General features: G+C 38.4%; 1 protein-coding gene across 1 annotated transcript in view; it reads right to left on the bottom strand.

The window, feature by feature from the left end:
* Positions 1-1,026: 1,026 nt before the first annotated feature.
* The window catches only part of LOC140756143 (uncharacterized), a 263,924-nt gene continuing 243,992 nt past the window's right edge, over positions 1,027-20,958 (bottom strand). The window contains exons 13-31 of the mRNA XM_073091583.1: positions 18,744-18,986; positions 18,264-18,405; positions 17,295-17,446; positions 16,836-16,945; positions 16,324-16,484; positions 15,658-15,924; positions 15,049-15,269; positions 14,345-14,528; positions 13,908-14,048; positions 13,160-13,397; positions 10,389-10,579; positions 9,037-9,171; positions 6,822-7,377; positions 6,502-6,742; positions 6,085-6,408; positions 4,736-5,872; positions 4,470-4,631; positions 3,069-3,166; positions 1,027-2,604 (exon numbers count right to left, since the gene is read on the bottom strand). Of these exons, the coding sequence (XP_072947684.1) occupies positions 2,337-2,604; positions 3,069-3,166; positions 4,470-4,631; positions 4,736-5,872; positions 6,085-6,408; positions 6,502-6,742; positions 6,822-7,377; positions 9,037-9,171; positions 10,389-10,579; positions 13,160-13,397; positions 13,908-14,048; positions 14,345-14,528; positions 15,049-15,269; positions 15,658-15,924; positions 16,324-16,484; positions 16,836-16,945; positions 17,295-17,446; positions 18,264-18,405; positions 18,744-18,986 (4,971 nt within the window). The 3' untranslated portion in view covers positions 1,027-2,336. The remainder of the gene's footprint in view (positions 2,605-3,068; positions 3,167-4,469; positions 4,632-4,735; positions 5,873-6,084; positions 6,409-6,501; positions 6,743-6,821; positions 7,378-9,036; positions 9,172-10,388; positions 10,580-13,159; positions 13,398-13,907; positions 14,049-14,344; positions 14,529-15,048; positions 15,270-15,657; positions 15,925-16,323; positions 16,485-16,835; positions 16,946-17,294; positions 17,447-18,263; positions 18,406-18,743; positions 18,987-20,958) is intronic.

The following is a 20,958-nucleotide window of genomic DNA, read 5'->3' as shown; positions in this document are numbered from 1 at the left end:
TTAAAATGTTTTTGTATTTTAGAAATCTAATTTAATTTATGCTTCTATGATTTAAAAAAAAGATAATAAAAATATGTTAACTGCATAAGTATTTTCATATTACAAGTATGGGAATGGCAATATAAACAAATCCAATCAGGTATTTTCTTTCACACTACGAAAGTATTAAACTTATACACATTTTAAAAATTCGAAATTTGTGAACAATTTTTATACTAGGCTTTTTATGTATTATTGCTATTTGCTAAATAATATTTTTTCCATGCCTTTATCCTTTTAGGTTAGCCATGTATAAAACATTTTATGTTTTAATTTACAATAAAGGGAAATTCTGATGCTTAATGAAACGAAACGCTACATGATAAAATAAGTCAAATGTAAGATTCGCGCCAAAATGGCCGTTTGGAACATCGGCCGAGTCTTTATGACTGAAGATGCGGTAAGATTTTTAAACAAATTCATAATTTTCAAACGATTCCATATTGGCTATTAGGTTTCATAATATGTATTATTTTTCGCTATACGTGTAATCACAAAATATAATTAAATTTCATGTATTGAGTGACATTGAAAAAAGTAATGGTTATTTTGTAAGGGTCGGAATTTACGTAAGTTATTATATTTACCTACTGTGGTATGTTTTGTATTTAAAATATTGCCTTTTATCATAGTTATGATATATTCAGTTTCAATGAACTAAGATGAAGATATATAGACAAAATATTCATATTTGATAAAAAGCTTTTTTGATAAAATGGTTATCATTTTTATGTTATTGTATAATAATTATGATACATCATATGGATACATTCCGCGGCGTCTGTTAAGTTGCATAGATACAAATAATTATAATAAATTCAGTCTTGGGATGTTTAATCATCAGATGGTTCTGTTCTATTTTTGCGGTAAAGGAATACGATGAAAATCGAGAAAAATACTGCAAATTACATATTGAATGTTATTGAATCATAAAATTTCGACTGATTAGCACTACCGATAAATACTTTTATATATTTTATATATATATTTTATTTTATAATAATCAGAAATGTGTTAAGATCTCCCAGTTTTCACGAAACGAAAAATGTGTATCTAGGTTTACGTCACCTACGTACAATGTAATGATATTATTTTTCATAAACATTGATTTACATTTATACACAGATTTTTAAAATTTTTATCTTTTATATTTTAATGGACAGAGTTCATTTCTTTACCTACAAGTGCATTCATTTATCGATGATACACATTTTTGAAATGATTTATGAAATGAATGAAGGGTAACATAGCCGAAGGTTGAGTAGCCTTAGTTTAGGATTAACCTAGAAGATTGCAGATCTATGCTATTGGTGCGTCATTAACGTATAATTTATAATTAGACATTACACGAAGTATCTACTCCCACCCAGTCACTTAAGTCATTTATACGTGACAGTATAATATTTATAGTAATTGTGCATTTGGTATACCGATTTTTTTGGGCCTTTCGTTTTTTTTACTTACGATCTAACAATTTACAAGTCTTTGCATTTACACGAAAATGAAAATCTTCTCTCGCATCAATGTATTTACACAAACAATAAGTATAAATATGCCGTATGTATTTACAAAGTAGCAAAAAGTGCACAAAAGACAATTCACAAAATATGCATTTGAGCAATACGTTAAAAATATTTACAAAAACGTTTTTACAATAGACATTAGTATAAAAGGAAATCAAAGGTGGCGGAGCACAGAAATTTAAAAGGTAGCCATATTGAAAGCGTTGCACTGTCAAATAACATTTTTTTCACAAGGTGCTCTACATTTATCTAATATCTACTTATTGTAAACTGGTTACTATTAAAATTTATTGCTATCAGATTTTTTTACAAGTAAGCCATTAACAACTAGTAGTTCAAGACATCAAAATGGAACTGAAGAAAAAATTAAATCTCTATTCCATTAATCAAATAACTTTTACATTCTTCTAATACTAAGAATATCCATAACATAGGTCACTACTTTTCGTATTTCTTAAATTACAACGTATCACATTATATTAGAATTTTGTATACTTATTTAAATGTCACAAAACTGTCAAAACGCGGGTATTTAAGGATGTCAAATTCTTCTACTTAACTGCAGCAATAGTAAACCTTGCAAGTTCATTACGTCATAATATATGATTTTGCGTTCATCACCAAGAAATGTATACAATTTGCATCATAGAAAAATATAGATTAAGAAAATTTAAGATTCGATAGTAGTAAAAGTAACAACGTCAACTTGCAACACTAAACTCGCATAAAATACTCAATAAAGCGCAGACGCAAAATCACGCGAATAACGGGAATCTAGTCGGAATTATCTTGGCCGGTGAGAGCGTTCAGGGTTCTGGTCTCCTCATTCAAGAAGGACTTGTCGTAGCGCCTCTGCCGCGTGATCTTGGGGCGCGGCGCGCTGAGCAGCGGCGCGGAGATCGCGTGCCCGGGCGTCCGGTGCAGCTCCTTCCGCGCCTGCAGCAGCGGGGAGGTGACGCTGGAGGACTCGTCGCCTTCGTCGTCGGATAACGCCGGGTAGGTTTCTTTCATTTTCAAACTCCGTTCTAGACGTCGGAGGAATCTGGAGTGAGTAAATTTGAGATTGTCAACGAGACGGGTAAGCGGAGGAATGCGGAATTATATTCTCCGCGCGGAGATTTTTCACAATGCAATAATATCGCGACAAGTGTGTAAAGATTGAATAAGATCCAGGTTATAATAACACTATTCCCTTTCCTCCACTGGATGTAGCAGAAGACAACTAAAAGATTGCTTCCTAAAAAAGGGCCGTGGCATTTTTATTTCTGTACTTCTGTGAGCATCACCATGGTCTACCACCATCACCAGTCGAATCACCAATATCAATAAGGTAAAACTTCTTAGTTATTTCATAGTGGAAGGGTGACTACAGCATCTTTTGTAAAACTTTTGGATCAAACCCCACTGTTGGGGGGAGGCCTATTTAAAACTGAAAGTAAAATATGTGTAAAGGCTGATGATAAATGATGGATGTGATGAATAAGAATTTTCTTTTTGAATATTCACCTTATTTGGTTGCTAATGGTTCTCAGTTTGTTGATTTTTGTCGGTTTCCGTGTATCCTCCGTGAGGTCTAGACTCGAAGATATTTTTGACGACGTATCCTAGAAAATTTAGAAAATATTACATTTTGTAAATCAATGTTTAAATCATTTTTTGTTAACGACATAAATACACAAACACTAGATAAATTTAATCATTCGGATTACTTATAATAATACGAGTATAATGTGCATTCTATTATTCAGTTTGTTTAGATTAAAAGAAAAATTTTAGAAACTAGCTTATTAAAAAATCAAAGTGTTAATTATATTGTATCATCTACCAATGTCCCAATATTAAAAATTCAAAAATAAAGACATAATAATAATTGCCTAATTTGCTCATCGGGTGCAAATTTGCTGTGACAGACGGACAAACCGACAAACAGAATGACAGGCAAATAATCTTGATAAGCGTTCCGTTTTGAGTTTCGGAACCCTAATTATAACATTAAATTAGTTGCGAACATTGTTAAACGATACAAATACAAGTGTGGTTGATGAATCACCTCTGAGCTGCGGCACTTTTGCCTCCTCAACGGTTTCTTCAAACGCGTCGGCTCAGACTGAAAACAAACGTGGCCACCAAAAATAATAACAAGCATAACGTACAAACAAACATTAATAGGACGAAAACAATTTAAATTTAAAAAATACCAATTACCATCTCCACCTTAAAAATGTTGCCAGGAAATATAAAGAATTAGGATCAAATATAGTGCAGAAAGGATTTAAAATTACCAGTGATATGTTTCTGATTAATCAAAATTTAATATGTGTAATGTATTAAATCACGTGAAGGTTCGCATTTAAATTTATTGTCATTATTTAAAAAATAGTGCAAGGGGAAATGAAAAGACAAACATATTTTACATCCCAGCTGGATGTGAAAAAAATAACAAGTGCCGTAAAGCAAAATATCTCAAAAGTGCTAAAATGTCAAACTTTATGACCGCTCTGAACATAGGGTATGCAATTTAAGATACAATTTAGTTTCTATTCCATTCTTCTAATTACATCTCCAAATATGGGCTACTTCGATTTGGTTGGGAAAACAAACATCGCTTTTAACTTACGAGTACGATAAGTAATTGGTGCATTACGCAGTCGACTTTGTATTTAAGATGACATAGCAATTTATTTTCAATAAGGATTTATTCGTAATTATCACAATCAAGTATCCGTAATAGATATATTTCTATCTCTCTCTTTCATCTTTCGACCGAGGCTGTGCTAAATAAGTTAATCACTATCGAACATGTGAACCATTCCCCACAATTAACAAACAAACAGAGCGTCGAAACGAGATAATGTCCGACCGGCCATAAAGCTTGGCAGCTACGGCAACAAAGTTTACTAAGGTAACCTGTAATTCCAAGTCAGGGAGTCGGAATTCCCTCGCCGAAGCCACTGACGCTACCGAGGCATTGGACACAGAATCTTCGGAAGACGAAGAGGATGCAAGAGCAGGCGCCTGAGACCTCGACCGTCGCCGACCCACCTTACGACCGCGGGTGCAACATGGTACCTGCAAAGTTTTGACAGGCTGTGATAAATATTACTATCGTAAGCGTTCTTGTTAAACTATTAATATGAAGAAAATAAAAATTTATTTAGGTATTGATAGCTCACCTCTAGCAAATTGTGCATAGAATGAGGCATGTGCGGTAAAGTTGATTTAGCCGTTCCTGCGACTTCATGAGACGCCGTTCGATTAGTCCTCCTATCTCTTCTCCTACCCGCTTTCCTGTGCGCATTATTACTCGCTTTACAGCTACCCCCCTTTACACATTCGGAACTCGGAAAATCATATAAGCCATCAGAATCAGTAAACGGTAGTTGTCGTCCATAGAATTGTGGAGAAAATCTTCCCATGCCTGTTTTGTCACTCAAGGGACTTTCACTTCTTGAGCTGACTGGACTCAAAGGACGACTACAGTCTGAGAGCAACGTTGGTGGTTTCAAACATGCTTTCTCATCTAAACCCCGTTCTACACTTATGCATTTTACTATTGAACACTTAGTTACTCCAATGGGTGAACATAAAGTAGTTTGCGGGATATCCAATGTCTCCTTCAAAACAACCATCGTTTCTAATTCTTTTGCGCTTGACGGCACGTCGTCTACTCTCTCATCTGTCCCTATACCTTCATCATTCGATTCTAGTAAGGGATCATCTGATAAGGTTTCTGAATCTGACCTTCCTCGTCTTCGTTCATTGCCGTCGTTATTGGAAGCAGCAGGACTGGAGTTAGTTTTCATGAGTGGTCTTCGTCGGGATTGAAAACAAGACGGTCCACCCCCTGAGCCTGGGTCCTCCATTTCAGATGGACAGAGTGGATTACTTGACCCACATCTAGATGGCCCTGGACTTGCCATTGAGCTATATCCAGAGGAAGACAGATTGGATTCTGATGGAGCTCTTTCTCCTCTAGCGGACATTGAGAATGGACTTAAATAGCACATGTTTCCAGCTGGAGGTGGTGGTCTGGGTGACATCGGTTCATCTGATTCTTCACTTGCATTGTAAGTCACAGTAATTAAGGGAGGTGGTTGGAATTCTAAGTGTGGTGGAGTTCGTCTAGGTGGTGGGGATCCGGGAGAAGGTCTTTCGATTGTGAGAACAGGAACCCTTAAACTGGGTGGAGCTGGGGAGGGGGATGACATTTCGCGTTCAGAATCCTGGCTATGAGTGAAACTAGGACTAGGAGAGTCTGTGACATGTGTAGATGGAGTTGGCGTATCTGCGCATATTGCTGGTTGTCTCAGCTGCAAACAAGAATATGATCAATAAACAAAATGAGCTATAGCAAAAGTTATAAAATTGTAACCTTTAAACTAAACGTTTCAGGTACCATGCTGAGCGTAATATCGCAAGTGGGATTGTGACATAAAATCTCAAGCTCTTGCTTGTACATCCTCTAATTTGTGTGGTTTTATAAATAACATTTGTTACACTGAAAACGATAAACAACACTAACCTTTAGCCTTAATCCCGATGTGGGTCTTTCGGACATTCCTTCTGGTCTTATTTCATCCAGTTCGTCTTCACTTGGTGAAACGCACGTGGTTGTAGATTCGCTCTTAATGTCTGACTCCATCTTTGAAGAAGCGCGAGGCATCCTTGGAGACGGGAGAGGAGTGGGCAGTGGTGTTGGAAGCGGAGTGGGAAGGGGTGTTGGAAGCTCACGTATCGGAGACAAACATTTATTCATGCTGCTTGGAACTTCTAGCAGAATTGATGGTGGATGAAGAAAGTTACCAGACGACGATGATGATCTTTGCGCGCTGAGCGGATCTAAGACCTGAAAAAGGTTTTATGTATATAACCACGTAATTATGGTCAAAAATATGAATCGAGTCCTTAGTCCTATTAATAACGTTTACAAAGCACTGACCTGTATTTCAATTGTATTGTGTGGTCGCGAAATCGGCGAGTCCGGAGCTAGGGAAGGTATGTGCGAAGAGGCTATTGATAAGTCATCTGCATCAACCGTGTCGTCTTGTGGCGACGACGCTGACGGCGTACTTGAAGCGGACACTCCGGCGGATGATGCTCGTGACGCTAGCGCTGCTGATGATGATGAGAAGTTGCGGAACATGGCCAGGATGGAATCCGCACTCGAGATCTTTGGCGTTCTGAGAAATGGAAAGTTGACTTAATGGTTGAAGCAACAGCAGCAAGAAGCGTTGAGTGTGATGATTGTTAAATAATTACCTGGAATATTTCTTCAATGCTGCATGCGCAAGTGTCAAGTCAAGACTCGACATGGAGTCGCTGCCCTGATTACTTGACGTGCTATGAGGCGATCTTACTTCAACCCCCGGTGAAGGAGGTGTACTCGCTGCTTTAGTTTTTATCGTTCTATCTGCTATTACTGCCATTGGTATGGTAATTGTATTTACCATGTCTACATCAGAGCTTGAACTCATTTCAGCGGATACCTTATTCAATAGTCTTGCAAATGTGACTTTCTTTTCTAGTTTAGGATCAGATATGTGTCTCATTGATGGCGAAGTAGACGGAGATGACGCCTCGCTGGCGAAAGATGTATCCTTAGTTTCAACGCCGTATTCCATAAAAGCTGGTGCACTCTCTACTGTACTTAATGTCCTCTTTTCAGTCATCTGTATGAGTTCTCCCATAGTTATCTTCTTTGAGTGATCGTTAGCTGTCGCCGGGCTTATTAGTTGCTGCAGTATTTGTTTTTTCTCCGCCGCGTTTTTCTTAGTTGGTGTTGAGTTGTTACGTTTTTTTCGGGGAGAAGGAGTCCCTGTGCAGAGAGAGATTAATGTACTAAATGAAGAATAAAACAACTACATCTACTGAAGCGTAACAACATCGATTTTCAACAACAAAACTACACAATATCAAGATTTATTTAAAGAACAACAGAAACAGTCATTGATGGACCGTTTGAGAGATCATCATCATGCCTTCGATCTCTTAAAAAGGAAATTCTGTGCATCTAATGGAAGCCAATTCTTTAGGAAGTGCCGTTAAGGATCAACAAAGTTGGGTTTGAAACGTGCCAATTTTAAACTTTGTGATAACTTGTGAAGTGTTCCTTTGTTATTTCTTCATGTATAAAAAGATGTTGATCTGACAATTATATATACTGATTGAGTTACTTTATATATAATTATGTATTTAGCAACATTTAAGGCTCTGCTCTAACTACACATAGAACATCTACACAGTTTGTTAAGGACAGTGTTATGCATATTCGCTGGAAGATTACCGAAAACTAGTGTTATTTGTACAATAAATTTCTTGAATGAATGTGTAAAGTCTACTTGAGGTATATGAAGTATTTACAGCAGAACATTGTCCAAAAGCATGCTAAAGCAACAAACACAGGACAATCACAAACCAGATATTACATTGTCAATAACAAAAATCGTACATAAAGTTGATAAGATTTATAATAACAACACTAATTTCAAAGAAGTTAATATAACTGAAGTAGATAAAGAGTAGAGTAAGAAAATAGAAGTATTGACAACACAAGATCCGGGAGAAAATTTGGACGATCTAAAAAGGTGCTAACGAAGGAAGGAGCGTCTACAATAATAGGGATGCTTCGTGTCAATGCAAAGTTAGAGGTGCACACATCGAGAGATCTCATCGATAGGCAGCGAGACCGAATCAACGAATTAATTAGCATTCCACATCAAGTGTCATTCAGTAGCGGGTCACATCCATTACTTTGTACCGGGCCGCCGCGCGCTCCGCAGTGTGATGATGACTGTATGCGGACTGATGACGTTAGTGATGTTCTTATATGTATGTATGTATGTATGTATGCATGTATACAATAATAGAAATCTATGTAAAATAATAGTATGAAAGATTGAAATATGTAAAGTTGCTAATTGAAAAATAAATACATAAAACGAATGAATACGCTAGGGAAGCATTTTATTAACTTTATGGGCAGAAATAAATATGTAGCTAATATATTAAAAACTATGACAAAAACTATTCGTAATAGGCGTAATAGTAATGGCCAAAGATAGGTAGATAACAACAACGGGAAGTTACTTTCAAAATGTAATAGAGGGTTAATATAAACTAATCTAAAATATAATGGAATATATTAGGTATAAAGTCAGTTTTGTAGGATAGGTAAGGCCAGAATAAACGATTAGGTCGACCATGAAACGATCATTGATTGCTGTTAACATTATGAACATAATCGAAATTTTAAAAATAAGTTGCTATAATGAATCCGATTGGTCATGAATATTGTATTTATTCTTTAACATGTCGATAGTCATTTTAAAATTTAGATACGTATAACAACAAATCCAGGTCGTTTCAGAGTAACGGAAGTCTACAAGAAGGATGTAAGATGGATGCGACATGATCGCGAGGTGTGGGCGGTGCGGGGTGCGGAGAGCGCGGGCCGGGCTCGCGCTCCACTCCTTACGTCCGGGCGGCGGCTTTAACAGATCGTCCAAACTAAAGGTGCGCGCGGCTCGCGGGTGCGCGAGCCCCGACACGGACGGCTTGCGGATACCCAGCCGCGTGAGCAGCGTGCGGTGCGCCTCGCCGCGCGCCGCCGCTGTGGACAAACGCCGCGTCACTTCCGCCGCCGCTAGCGCTCCGCCCGCGGCACCGCGGCGTACCGCTGCCCGCCGCAAGACGCTAGCCCGGGATTGCCAGCTTTCGTCAGACGGGACATACCCAACCTAGCCCATCCCTACCCCTAGCTCGCGAGATCTCAACCCATCGTAGAAACAATATCGATACGTTCAATTCAAGCGAGTTTTATTGGTGACTTTACAGTGCTCACTTAGCTACTTCGAGTTTGCATCGGTGCTCATGTTGAGGAAGTTGGTTCATTCTGCTCGTTCGAGCACTAGTCTTAGGTTTGGCTTGTGTCTAGGTTCTTACGTAGTGTGGCAATTTTGGTATATCCCGACCGTATGAAACATCTAGCAATCCTTTAGCTAAAGATATCACACAATTGTTTTATCTTGGGATACATATTGCTTTAAATAATAATATTATAATTTATTTAAGTTATTTTTATTATTACAAATAAAAAATTCATCACATCAAATTAAAACACAATTATTCCTAACACCAATTACAGACATCACTTAAATAAACACATTTAGTAACTACGTTTTCCATGTCAGGTTTTAAGACAGCCAAAGAAACCGAAAGCTTCCACAGGAGCCAGTTTAGAAGCCAAAACTACCTGGTGAAAGCTTTTCAATGCTCCATAGTACACACAAATTTTGCATAAGTATAGAATTTGGGAAACACTTTGAGCCAAGTTAAAATAATTGTGCTCCTTACGAATGCCAGAAACGTTAATCACGGACATCTCTAACTCTATTCATGCAACTTGCAACCTAAGAATCGAAAATTCTAACGGAAAAGTTTCCTCAAATTGTTTATTTACAAAATTTTCAACCGTTTCTGGATCCGCAAGTAATTACTTTAACGTAGAAAGAAATGAGAACAGTCACAGAAGATAAAAGTTACGCAAAACGTGTCCTTACCATCCCAGAGACAGTGCGTTATCGAGAAAATATATGAGTATAGCGGAAACAATCTGGTAAACATAAAACAAAGCATTAATCGTATCGTGTCGCAGAATGCAAGTTACAAAATCATCTCTCTCATCAGTGAATACTCGTGTGGGAAGCTGTACTTAGGAAAAGTGTGCGGATGAAACACCGTGGTGGAAATATTCTTTCTGATTTCTTCCTTGTTAGCAAAGGGGCCTAAAGATTTGTCCTCCAGAATATATGTGTGTGAATGACTTACGTCTTGCGCATCTGTCGGCTTCCTCAGCGAGAAGCTTCTCGATCTTCTCGGGGAAGTGTCGCTTGGCGCACCACACCAGGCCGATGATGCCGAGCACCACGAACACCGCGATCAGGCCCAGCCAAAAGGGCTCTTGGAGCATCCTTGTGCCAAGGCTCACTATGTTAGCGGTTGGATTTGGGATTTCACATCTGTCAAGAGGAGAAGCTTGGTACATTTGATAAAGTTGATAATATATGACATAAATTTATTTTTATTTTTATTACTGATTGAGTATATACGGGAATCAATATATATATCCTATCACCTAAATCCAAAATTTTAATTTAATGTTTGACCTAACAGAAGACACCAAAATTTCAGAAACAGGACTGCTTTTTTGCGCAATTATTTAGGAGTGTGGCAAATTTTTTGATAAAGCGTAACTTCTGTTTGGTCAAATCACTCGAAATGAAACACCTGGATCCTCCTTAGGTAGCGTCTTCCGCTTGCTATCTATGTTTAATGAAATCAACGATAAATAGTTTTATTTTTAATTTATTTATTTATTTATTCAATTATGTTTACTAACATTACAGGAATGCCTAATTCGTTAGTATATGTAGTCCAATGTGTTATTTGAAGATTTCAAGCGAGTCATCGATCATTTCGGTTTAATTGGTCTTAAAATAAATTTATCAAAATGTGAATTGTTCATTTCTAATCATATTACTCCAGGTCATTATTCAGAAATAGTAGCAAAATTCAAATCATTAACACCAAATATTTCGATAAAATCTACTCATAATCTCACATTATTAGGGGCTCCGTTATTTGAGGATGCAGTAACGCCCATAATAAATTCTAAATTAGAACTTTTTAACAAAACATCTGGTCGTCTTTTTGAAATAAAACCTCACTTGGCTATCTACATTCTTCGCCTTTGCCTTTTTACACCTAAATTTCTTTACTTGCTCCGCTGTTGTCCTATTTGGAAATTCCCTTTGGTTACAAATATCATAGATAATACTTTGAAACTGTGTATTACAAAAATTTTAAATTTAAATTTTGATGACTGCTCTTGGAGACAGGCTTGCCTTCCAATTAAATTTGGAGGGTTAGGAATACATTCCACAGCAAGTGTGGCCCTGCCGGCTTTCTTGGCTTCCACTCACAGTTCGTCATCCCTCATCAGCGACATTTTAAACTTAGACATAGCTGATGTTCGGGTGGCGAGCTTGAGTGAGGCCGTGGAGACTTGGAGGGCCGCATTTCCTTTGGAAAATATTCCCGTGGATGATGCTTCGCAACAAAAAGTTTGGGACTTGCCCGGCATTTCATCCACGTTTGCCTGTCTCCTTGATCATTGTGCAGACGATACGGAGCGAGCAAGACTTTTGGCTGTTTCCGGAGAAGACTCAGGCCACTGGTTACACGCTCTTCCCTCCCAAAATCTTGGCACCATTCTGGATGCTTCGACACTGAGAATTTCAGTGGGTCTCCGGGTTGGTGCCAAGATTTGTGAACCTCATCGTTGCCTTTGTGGCCGAAGCGTGGGTAAGTATGGCCGACATGGTCTGTCCTGCTCCAGGAGCGCTGGCCGTTTATATAGACACGGCACCTTAAATGATTTAATCCGTAGGGCTCTTGTCACCGTCTCTGTACCAGCCTCACTAGAGCCAAATGGTTTGTGCAGAGACGACGGCAAGAGACCTGATGGTGCAACTCTGGTGCCGTGGAAATTAGGTCGTGCCCTGGTGTGGGACGTTACATGTGTGGACACACTAGCCCCAACCTACATACATGACACCTGTAGTAGTGCTGGGGCTGCAGCCGACCGCGCTCAGTTTCTCAAGCGCCGCAAATATTCTTCAATTATAAATGATTATGAATTTGCGGCGCTTGCAACTGAGACGTTGGGTCCGTGGTCGGCTGATATGAAAAAATTTGTAAAAGATATGTCCCACAGACTTATCCTCGCTTCGGGTGACCAGAGGGCTGGCAGTTATTTCGCACAAAAAATTAGCCTCGCTATACAGCGAGGAAACGCTGCCAGTGTTCTGGGCACTATGCCACAAGAAAGGGTTTTGGACGACATTTTTATTTTATAAGTGTAATTTTGTTATTATTTATGTTTTAATTTAAAATGGTTATGTTTAGGTAATTTAATTATTTGTATATAGTTTAATTTATTTTAATTAGTATTTAATATAGTCTAAATGTGATAACGAAGTAAAATAAATATATTTCTAACGTTAGTATACATATATTATTCATTACTTATAATAAAGGTCAAGGTGGTAGAACCCTTTGTGGTTCGACTCCGGCGGCACCACCGCCACACCTATTTCTACCTTATAACAGCAGTGTTAGGCGCTGCTGTGTTCCGGTTTGAAGGGTGTGGTAAGGGAGACAGACTTTTCCGAGGCGTTCCAGCTTAGTCCTCAGGGGTAGCGGCGCATCTGTGGCCGACCTCAGGTAGGAATATCTAATCCTATCTGGGGTTGATTACAGATGTCCATGGGCGGCAGTAGCCACTTACCATCAGGTGGATTGCATGCTCGTCTGCTACCCTTATATTATAAAAAAAAAAAAAAATCATTTATTTTCATTATATAAAAGTTTAATCATTTTAACATTTGTCAATATAAGTAAAATAAATTATTAGTAAATTTATTATTTATTAGTAAGTCACAGTCCAAAAACAATGTCAAATTATCAAATTATGTCAAACAACTATACCTTAAATAAATATTGATAAATGGAAAGCTAACAGTGTGTCCACAACGTACCGCTTGCCCTTCCAGGTGGGCGTGCACTGGCAGAGGAAGCCGCCGTCGCGCTCGACGCACGCGCCGCGGTGGTTGCAGGGCCGCGCGGCGCACGGCCGCACGCGCTCGGCGCAGCGCCGCCCGCGCCAGCCGCGCGCGCACGCGCACACGAACGCCGCGCCCTCGCCGCTCGCCGACAGCGAGCAGTTGCCGAACACGCAAGGTGTGCGCTCGCAAGCGGTCACCAGGCAGAACACACCTACGGGAATACGACGCATTTTTAATTTTACTTTAACTCGATCGATCCATTTGGTTAGAAAACCAGTGTTCTTTAGACCGCTCCACATTCTCAATCTTGCGAAAACGCGAGATACGAATCGGGCCTTTCTCGGGTTCTCGCGAGATTCTCGCAAGAATGTGGAGCGGGCTTTAGAAGTACCATTTTTCCAGCAATTGTCAGTTTTATATAACATATCGTTCTATCATATGATTCCAGGTAGTCAACAGAAATGGTTAAATTTAAAAAGTATGTTCTAAATTGACGTCAATTAAAGTAGAATATGTCCAACAGTGAACCACGAACGACAGATAGATTAATGAGCGGTCTTTCGATATTCTCAAAATCGTGAGGTTTTTTAATTGGTTTAACTTTTACGAATAATATATGTTTCGGTAAGTAGTAATAAACTTATGTAAAGTAGTATTAGGCCAACAGCATTAACACAAAAATAATTATTGACATGTGATGATATCCAATAACGTAAAATACCGGTGTAATATCCGGAACACTGACAAAACTTCTTATTTCCATCAGTAATGCAGCGACCTCCGTGCAAGCAAGGACTAGGGTAACATGATTCCAGATTCGTTTCATCCGGGAGAAGAAGAACTTTGCCATGATAATCTGGGTCTGAAACAAATGAAATCTCCAAATCAAATGTGTAATGTTCGAATTCTCGTGACAATGATCTTTTGTAGTAGTTTTAAATTCATTATCAGAGGATAATCACAGCAATGGAAATCACAGCAAATGTTGCGGTCAAATGCAGAGGCACGACCGCAACATTTGCTGTGATTTCCATAAAGTGTTTAATCGCAATTATTTCTAACTCTACTTTCTAAATTAGCAACTCTTTTGCAATCGTTATAAACACTAGTTTCACATATTTCCATTGATATAATGGCAACTTTAGTAACAATATTTACCAGTGTTAACGATTAAAGTGACATCCATATTGACACCATGTTCCCCAGCGTGTTGTGTCACGATGAGCGAATGCAAGTACGAGTTGATGACGAGCGGGGCGTTGATGTTGATCTTCCGTTTACTTCTCTCCACTTCGCACAGGATCCACTGGGTTCCGTTGTTGTCTGTGTAGCTGTCTTTTACCTGTAGTAAAGTTTTGTAATAAAATAAACATATTATTAGTTAGGTGATTTAAGTAGAAGAAAATTGTCAAGAAGATAATCTGCAATGTGGTGCTACGGGATCCATTGCATGTTAATTATGTACCCAAAACTTTTTACACCTTTTCTTGTGTGATTATCTACAGCATATATTAAAATCGGGCAGGTAATTAAATCTTTTATTCATTACAGTTTCTGATAAGTGATGTGGTGCCACCACACCATTAATCAGAAACTTTATTTCTAGGAACTAATAATTTAGTTTCTTACTCGATCTTCCAATACTGATAATGCTATCAGTATATTGATAATGCTATCAGTATTGGAGATCAGGTATGCACCTGCTAAGAGAAATGTCATACTTACTGATTAATCGACATGGAGCAGTATATCTGTCCCTAATTTTCTACTTACTTTAATCCAACCTGTTCCATCATCATCAGATGCGGTCCTGGTCTATCGCCTTCACCAAGGAATATTTCTATTCCGCATATCTTACTCACCTCGATCCACCCTCTACCGTCCCCGCACGGCCAGGGCCTGTCGGTGGGCGGCACGAGGCGCGTGCGCGCGAACGCGGCGGAGAGCGTGTGTCCGAGCGGCGCCAGCACGCGCGTGCGCAGACGCGCGCGGCGCGGCGGCGCGCCCGGCCAGTTGGGCGCCGCCAGCCGGCCCGCGCGCACGTCGCCCAGTTGCAGCACGTGCGACGCGTTCAGGTAGCCCACTGGGGATATGGATGGTTATTTTGTGTGATGTTATAATATGGGAGTTCACGCTACTTAAAATAAGATAAACTCAGGGTAAGTAGTATATTAAAAGTTTTCTAATATGCAAACAATTGTATTTCTAAGAAATTTGGAAAGAATAATATAAAGACTGAAAGTAAATGTAAAGCTTTTAGCCTTTATCTGAATATGTTTGTTAAACCAAAAAAAAGTAATAACTACTATTGGAGACGCAAAATAAATGTCTACTGAAATAATTGACACTGAGAATAAATCAAAATAAATATCTGTTTAATAAAAAAAAAAAAATAAGAATTCGAAAAGAATTAAGCAGATTAAAGTAAATATAAATGAATGATTAAATGATGCTAGAAAATAACATCTTACCAGTTTTAAAATGCGCTATAAAGCCAACACCAGTTACATTTTCAGAGGTCCTCAACCTGAGCCTCATAACTTCAGCTTGTGACAAAAAGAGCCCATTTGTCAAAACTCTCGGCTCTAGAAATGGACGTATGGGCATGCTGTGGGGATCGACTTGGATTTCTAAGTAATTCTCTTCCGGAATAGCGTCAGTTACGTTCAGAGGTACACCGTTTGCGAACGCTCCGTAGCCGAAGTCGAAAAAACTGATGTTGAGAAACACTCGCTTTCCTAAAACAAACAATTTGGATATCAGTAAGTCTCTAAAACAAATAGTGAAGATAATTGCTTGCAAAATATTTGCTCGGTGGTTGTTCTACCTAGTTTCCTTAAAAGTAAATACGGTAAGCATGCGGTGTTTGTTTTATCTTATTTCAGCTTTCAGGTTTAGCTCGACTTTAATTAAAGAGTTGTGGTTAGTTTAAGTTACTTCTATACTACTTATATTCATTCTTAGAATTAAGTTTATACGAGTGTTTTTAAATGTGGGACATAGTTTTTAAAAAACTTTTCTTACTACTACTACATTTATGTTAGAAATATGCATTTGGAAAACGCAAAAATATGCGTATTGTCTGTCAGTCAGTCTAGTATAGTGTTATAATGCAGATATTTCATCTTTAGTATTACCTGCTGGAGCCAATATGTCTATCTTGCAGTCTAAGCCAGGGAGCAAGAAGTGTGGGTAGTTGGGACTGTGGATGGTGCCTTCCTTGGACGTGAAGGTCTGTGACGGACACCCGGCCAGCTCCACTGCTTTCCAGCTTACAGAAAAACCCTTCCCTGGTGTGCTATAAAAATAACACAAATAAGTTAATGGCATGCTTTTGCCTACTTTGATTTTTTTTAAATAAAAGAGTAGAAGATGGGCATGCAGTCCACCCGATGGTAAGTGACTACTGCCGCCCATGGATAACTCTGATCTACCCCAGATAAGATTAGATTCCTACCTGAGGTCGGCCACAGATGCGTCATTACCCTTGAGGAGTAATCTGGAATGTCTCGAAAAAGTATTTCTCCCTTACCACATCCTTCAAAGCAGAACACATCAGCGCTTAACACTGATTAACCATAGAGGATTCTACCATGGTTTGGCTGCACATCAATTTCGCAAGACGAAAAATCATTATGAAAAGACTTACTTGTAGTCTGAGTGGAAGTGAAGAATAGCTTCGTTGCTATTTGCCACCCATCTGGTCTCGCCGACAGTTCCACAATATCTCGAAGATTTCATACTCAATCTGTCGCGTAGCTACAAAAATAAAAGAAATCTATGAAATATCTATCTCTTTAAAAACTTTTGACCATTATCGAGAGTTGTGATAATGGAACATCTGTGTAAAGTGCTAGATTTTGTGGTCCACTGTAGTATGTTTACTTAGACAATTTCTGTTTTTGTACAAGGTTACTCTTTAATAAATAATAAGAATTATACGTCGGGGTTAAATAACCTTAAGTGGATAAATTTCAATTGCGATGGTAGTTACTACTTATAACAGTTAAATCTTGAAAGTCACAACCCACTACTAAGTTCTCAGCTTCCTACAGTAGTGTGACCTTATTGTCATATAGAATTGCAGCCAATCAACTACACGACAAACCTCAACAAAGTCATACAGGCAGTCGTTCTGGTACTCCAGGTCGATGGTCCGGAAGACGAACACGAGGCGGGTGTCGGGCGGGCCCGCCACGTGCGTCCAGTAGTCCAGGTCGTTGTCGTACACGCCGGGGTGGTTCGGACTCGTCAGCTCGCCTGGAACCGACATAGGGAAACCATTACAACATGAAAGGTGATAGAATTCCTTGCGCGTCGACTCCGGCGGTACCACTGCCACACCTTCTACCTCATAATAGCAGTGTTAAACGCTGCTGTGTTCTGGTCTGAAGGGTGTGGTAGGGAGACATACTTTTCCGAGGCGTTCCAGCTTAGTCCTCCGTGGCCGACCTCAGGTAAGAATATCTAATCCTACCTGGAGTTGATTGCAAATGTATATGGACGGCAGTAGCCACTTACCATCAAGTTGACTGCATGCTCGTCTACTACTCTTATATTATATATTTTTTTATCTTTTTAGGTTCAAGTAGCTAACAAGCATGCAGTCCATCTGATAAGTGGTGCCTGTCGCCCGTAGACATCTATAACCAACCCCATATAGAACAGGTTTTACGTGAAGCTGATGACAAATGCGTTTCCAACTTGTCACGCTTGAGGATTAAGATTAAGATGGTCATGTCATATGTAAGCTATATTATTTCTGGTTTGTGTTTTAGCTGAAAGCTTTTGTCTAAGCAAATGTAAGAATATAAAATTTGGTTATGCGCTCCGTTCTTATTGATAGCAAAGACTGCTTTCGAAAATTGTTTTTAAGTGGCAAAGAAGTTTGCAGCTCGCTAGATGGTATTTGGTGACTGCTGCTACAAATATTTACTACTAAACACGATTGAAGCCTTATTATAGGTTAGCCAGATTATTATTGCTATCCAGGACTAAATTGCTATGATTGGCCCCTTTAAAATCTCAAACCAGAATAAAGCAGTTCTAGATTTACGGTCTATTAAACAAGACATACCAGATGTTCCTTCAACAGTCGCGTTCTTGACAATATGTTCAGGGTTGAGTCTTCGTTTGCACACGTAGCCGCCAGTCAATATACACTTGTAGAGCGTCCAGTACAAGCCGCTGGGTAAAGATGGCACTGGAGATGTTTTCCACTACAAGGAAAGATCGAAAGGAAAAGAGAATATTAAATTAAATGCCATTAAATTAATTTTGGTACTCATTTTTTGTACGGAAAGTGGTTCTTAGGTCAAAATATTTTTGAAGTTTTAAAGTCGTTTTTTATATTATGACCAAAAATCTACTTACTAGACGTAAGTAAATTTTTGGTCATAATACTTTTGAATAGTGTTAAGGGTAAATGGACTGAAAACAGTTGAAAAGTATTGTATCTGAATGACAATGAAGCAACTGTAATATCACAATAATTGACTATATTATTCTGGATAAAAACTTTCTTTCTGGACTTTGGCAATACAAAAACTTTCCTTACCTGAACACCAAGACAAGCATCATCCACTTCCTCAGAATCGTTGTACGGCGGCCACGCCTGGTATTCTAAAGCGCTTCCATCAACCCAGCTGAGGTTCTCCCCGATATCTTTGTCGTTTCTAGCGCCTAGCCAGTACACGGATCCAGCGCTGTAATCGCTGCTTTGTCTGATGCCGGATACAACGAAACGCTCCTCCTCTGGCGAGTGGATGGATGCCAAGTTCATGTTCAGGCCTTCGCATACCTGGAAATGTGCAAAGATTTGAGTAAAAGCGTCAAAATTTCGAATATCCCACTTCCTTACTATACTGTTTATGTCCGACTTCAGGGCACAGTTTTCTTCCTATTCCTAGCGTGAAAATTTAGGTAAGTGATCCAAAAATATTAATATCTCTCATGGAGAGTTGTGAACGAATCGGAGTAATAACTTCATCATCATCATCATCATCATCAACAACCCATTACTTAATTCACTCTAAATGCCTTTATTTGTTAGCGTCAATATTTAGTTATAAAATCGATTAAGCGTTAAAATATTACTAAAGACTTATCGATAGATAAATATAAAAAATAAAAATCGAATACCCAGTTTTTCGACTTTAATCATGAGGTAAGAGCCTTTTCAATACATTGTAGAGATTTGGCGTAACCATGAAACTATTTAGTGTTAAAAGCTTCGACTTAACCAGTAAGTACCACATTTAAGACGTACCGAACTAAAGCCTCGTAAAACAACCGTACTACCCGCTAATGACATTTTTACTGTCAGTAATGCTCAACTCGTAGAAAGAGTCATTTGGCTTTTCGTTATTTTCAGCACTCTGCTAATGTTTTCAGAACATTGTAATAATGGTTTTATATTGTAGTTTTGTGGGCTGTAAAATTTTATACAAATCTTAATATTTATGTTTAAGTTTGCTCTTTAAACTATTAGATATGCGTAAAACCATGCTATTACCAACCTGATTACGGACGGTGGTACATACTGCATGGTTTAATATATATATATAGTTCGCGTAAAACTGCTAGTCCGCTCTGAATATAGAATTGAGTCGCGTCGCCATAGCAAATTGTATGACTATACCTGCTCGTATCAAATTCGGAGCGGACTAGCAGTTTGGCGCGGACTATACCATCATACATATTAATGCGAAGCGGATTGTTGCGAAGTAGTTTTAATCCTAACTTTAAACTTCAAACAAATTACATTTAATAATTATGAGAAAAATCTTTACTTTTCTTTATTCTGTTCCTCTTCAAATTAATTAATACTGGTATTTATATAGTTCATTCATTTTGTTTTCAATTAACTTGTTAAAGGTAGAACGAACTGGGTAGGTACTTAAAATAATTGAAGTGTCGATACGAGCGTAGCGGCATTGGCTGCGCCGACGAGTATTCCATTTCGGATTCTATTTTCCGAAAAAAGTTACGTATAGACTTTTTCTGGTTTATTTTTTACTATACTCTTTGTTTATTAATAGATTTATATACAATAGTGAATCGTTAATGTAAGCACATATAAATTATTATTAAATTGTAATTGATAAATTGTTCCAATTAATGCCATGCCATTAATGATAGTAAAAATGTAAAAGTGAAAATTATCATTAGCTGTTATCATAATTGCTTAAAAGTAAAGCAAATACCACTTTTCGGAATCTAAAGGTTACATGTGATTTTGCACGTAGGATTATGCTAAGGAGCTAATGCTATCTCTAAAAGTCTTAGGTATCTCAAAATGAGACGGAGTTTGTCTTATTAAGGTCTCTGGGTAGCGGTACTCAAGAAATTTTCCTCTTTAATTGTCACTCTTCAATTAACAGTTCTTGTTACGCATTTTGTCATGTAGCGAAATACACGCGTAGCACGTTAAATGACTGCGATTCCACTTGATGCCTAAAGCAAAATAACTTTTTTTATTTTATACAAATCTAAAGCCTAGGACACTTAATGGAGTTGTGGATGAGGTCCACTAATAAAGGCCATGACTCAAACATAAGCACCGAATGCACTGTGGGTTATTTCGTGGACATATTTCGTAGTTTCTCATAGGCTATTCACCGGAGTCAATATACAAGCACACAGCAAATAAACAGTCAATATGGGTAGTGGCCGAACTTGTGGTTGCTTGTTGAAGCGTCAAAGGGATGGTAGATAATTACTTTATTCCGTGCAATGGTAGTTCTCCGGGAATTAATCAAATTCTCGTCTGT

Source organism: Epargyreus clarus, unplaced genomic scaffold (assembly GCF_041222505.1).
Source record: "Epargyreus clarus isolate Ecla_fem2 unplaced genomic scaffold, WU_Ecla_fem_2.2 ptg000034l, whole genome shotgun sequence".
Taxonomy (NCBI): domain Eukaryota; kingdom Metazoa; phylum Arthropoda; class Insecta; order Lepidoptera; family Hesperiidae; genus Epargyreus; species Epargyreus clarus.
Note: the sequence above shows the minus strand (reverse complement) of the source record. Positions and strands in the feature narration are given on the sequence as shown.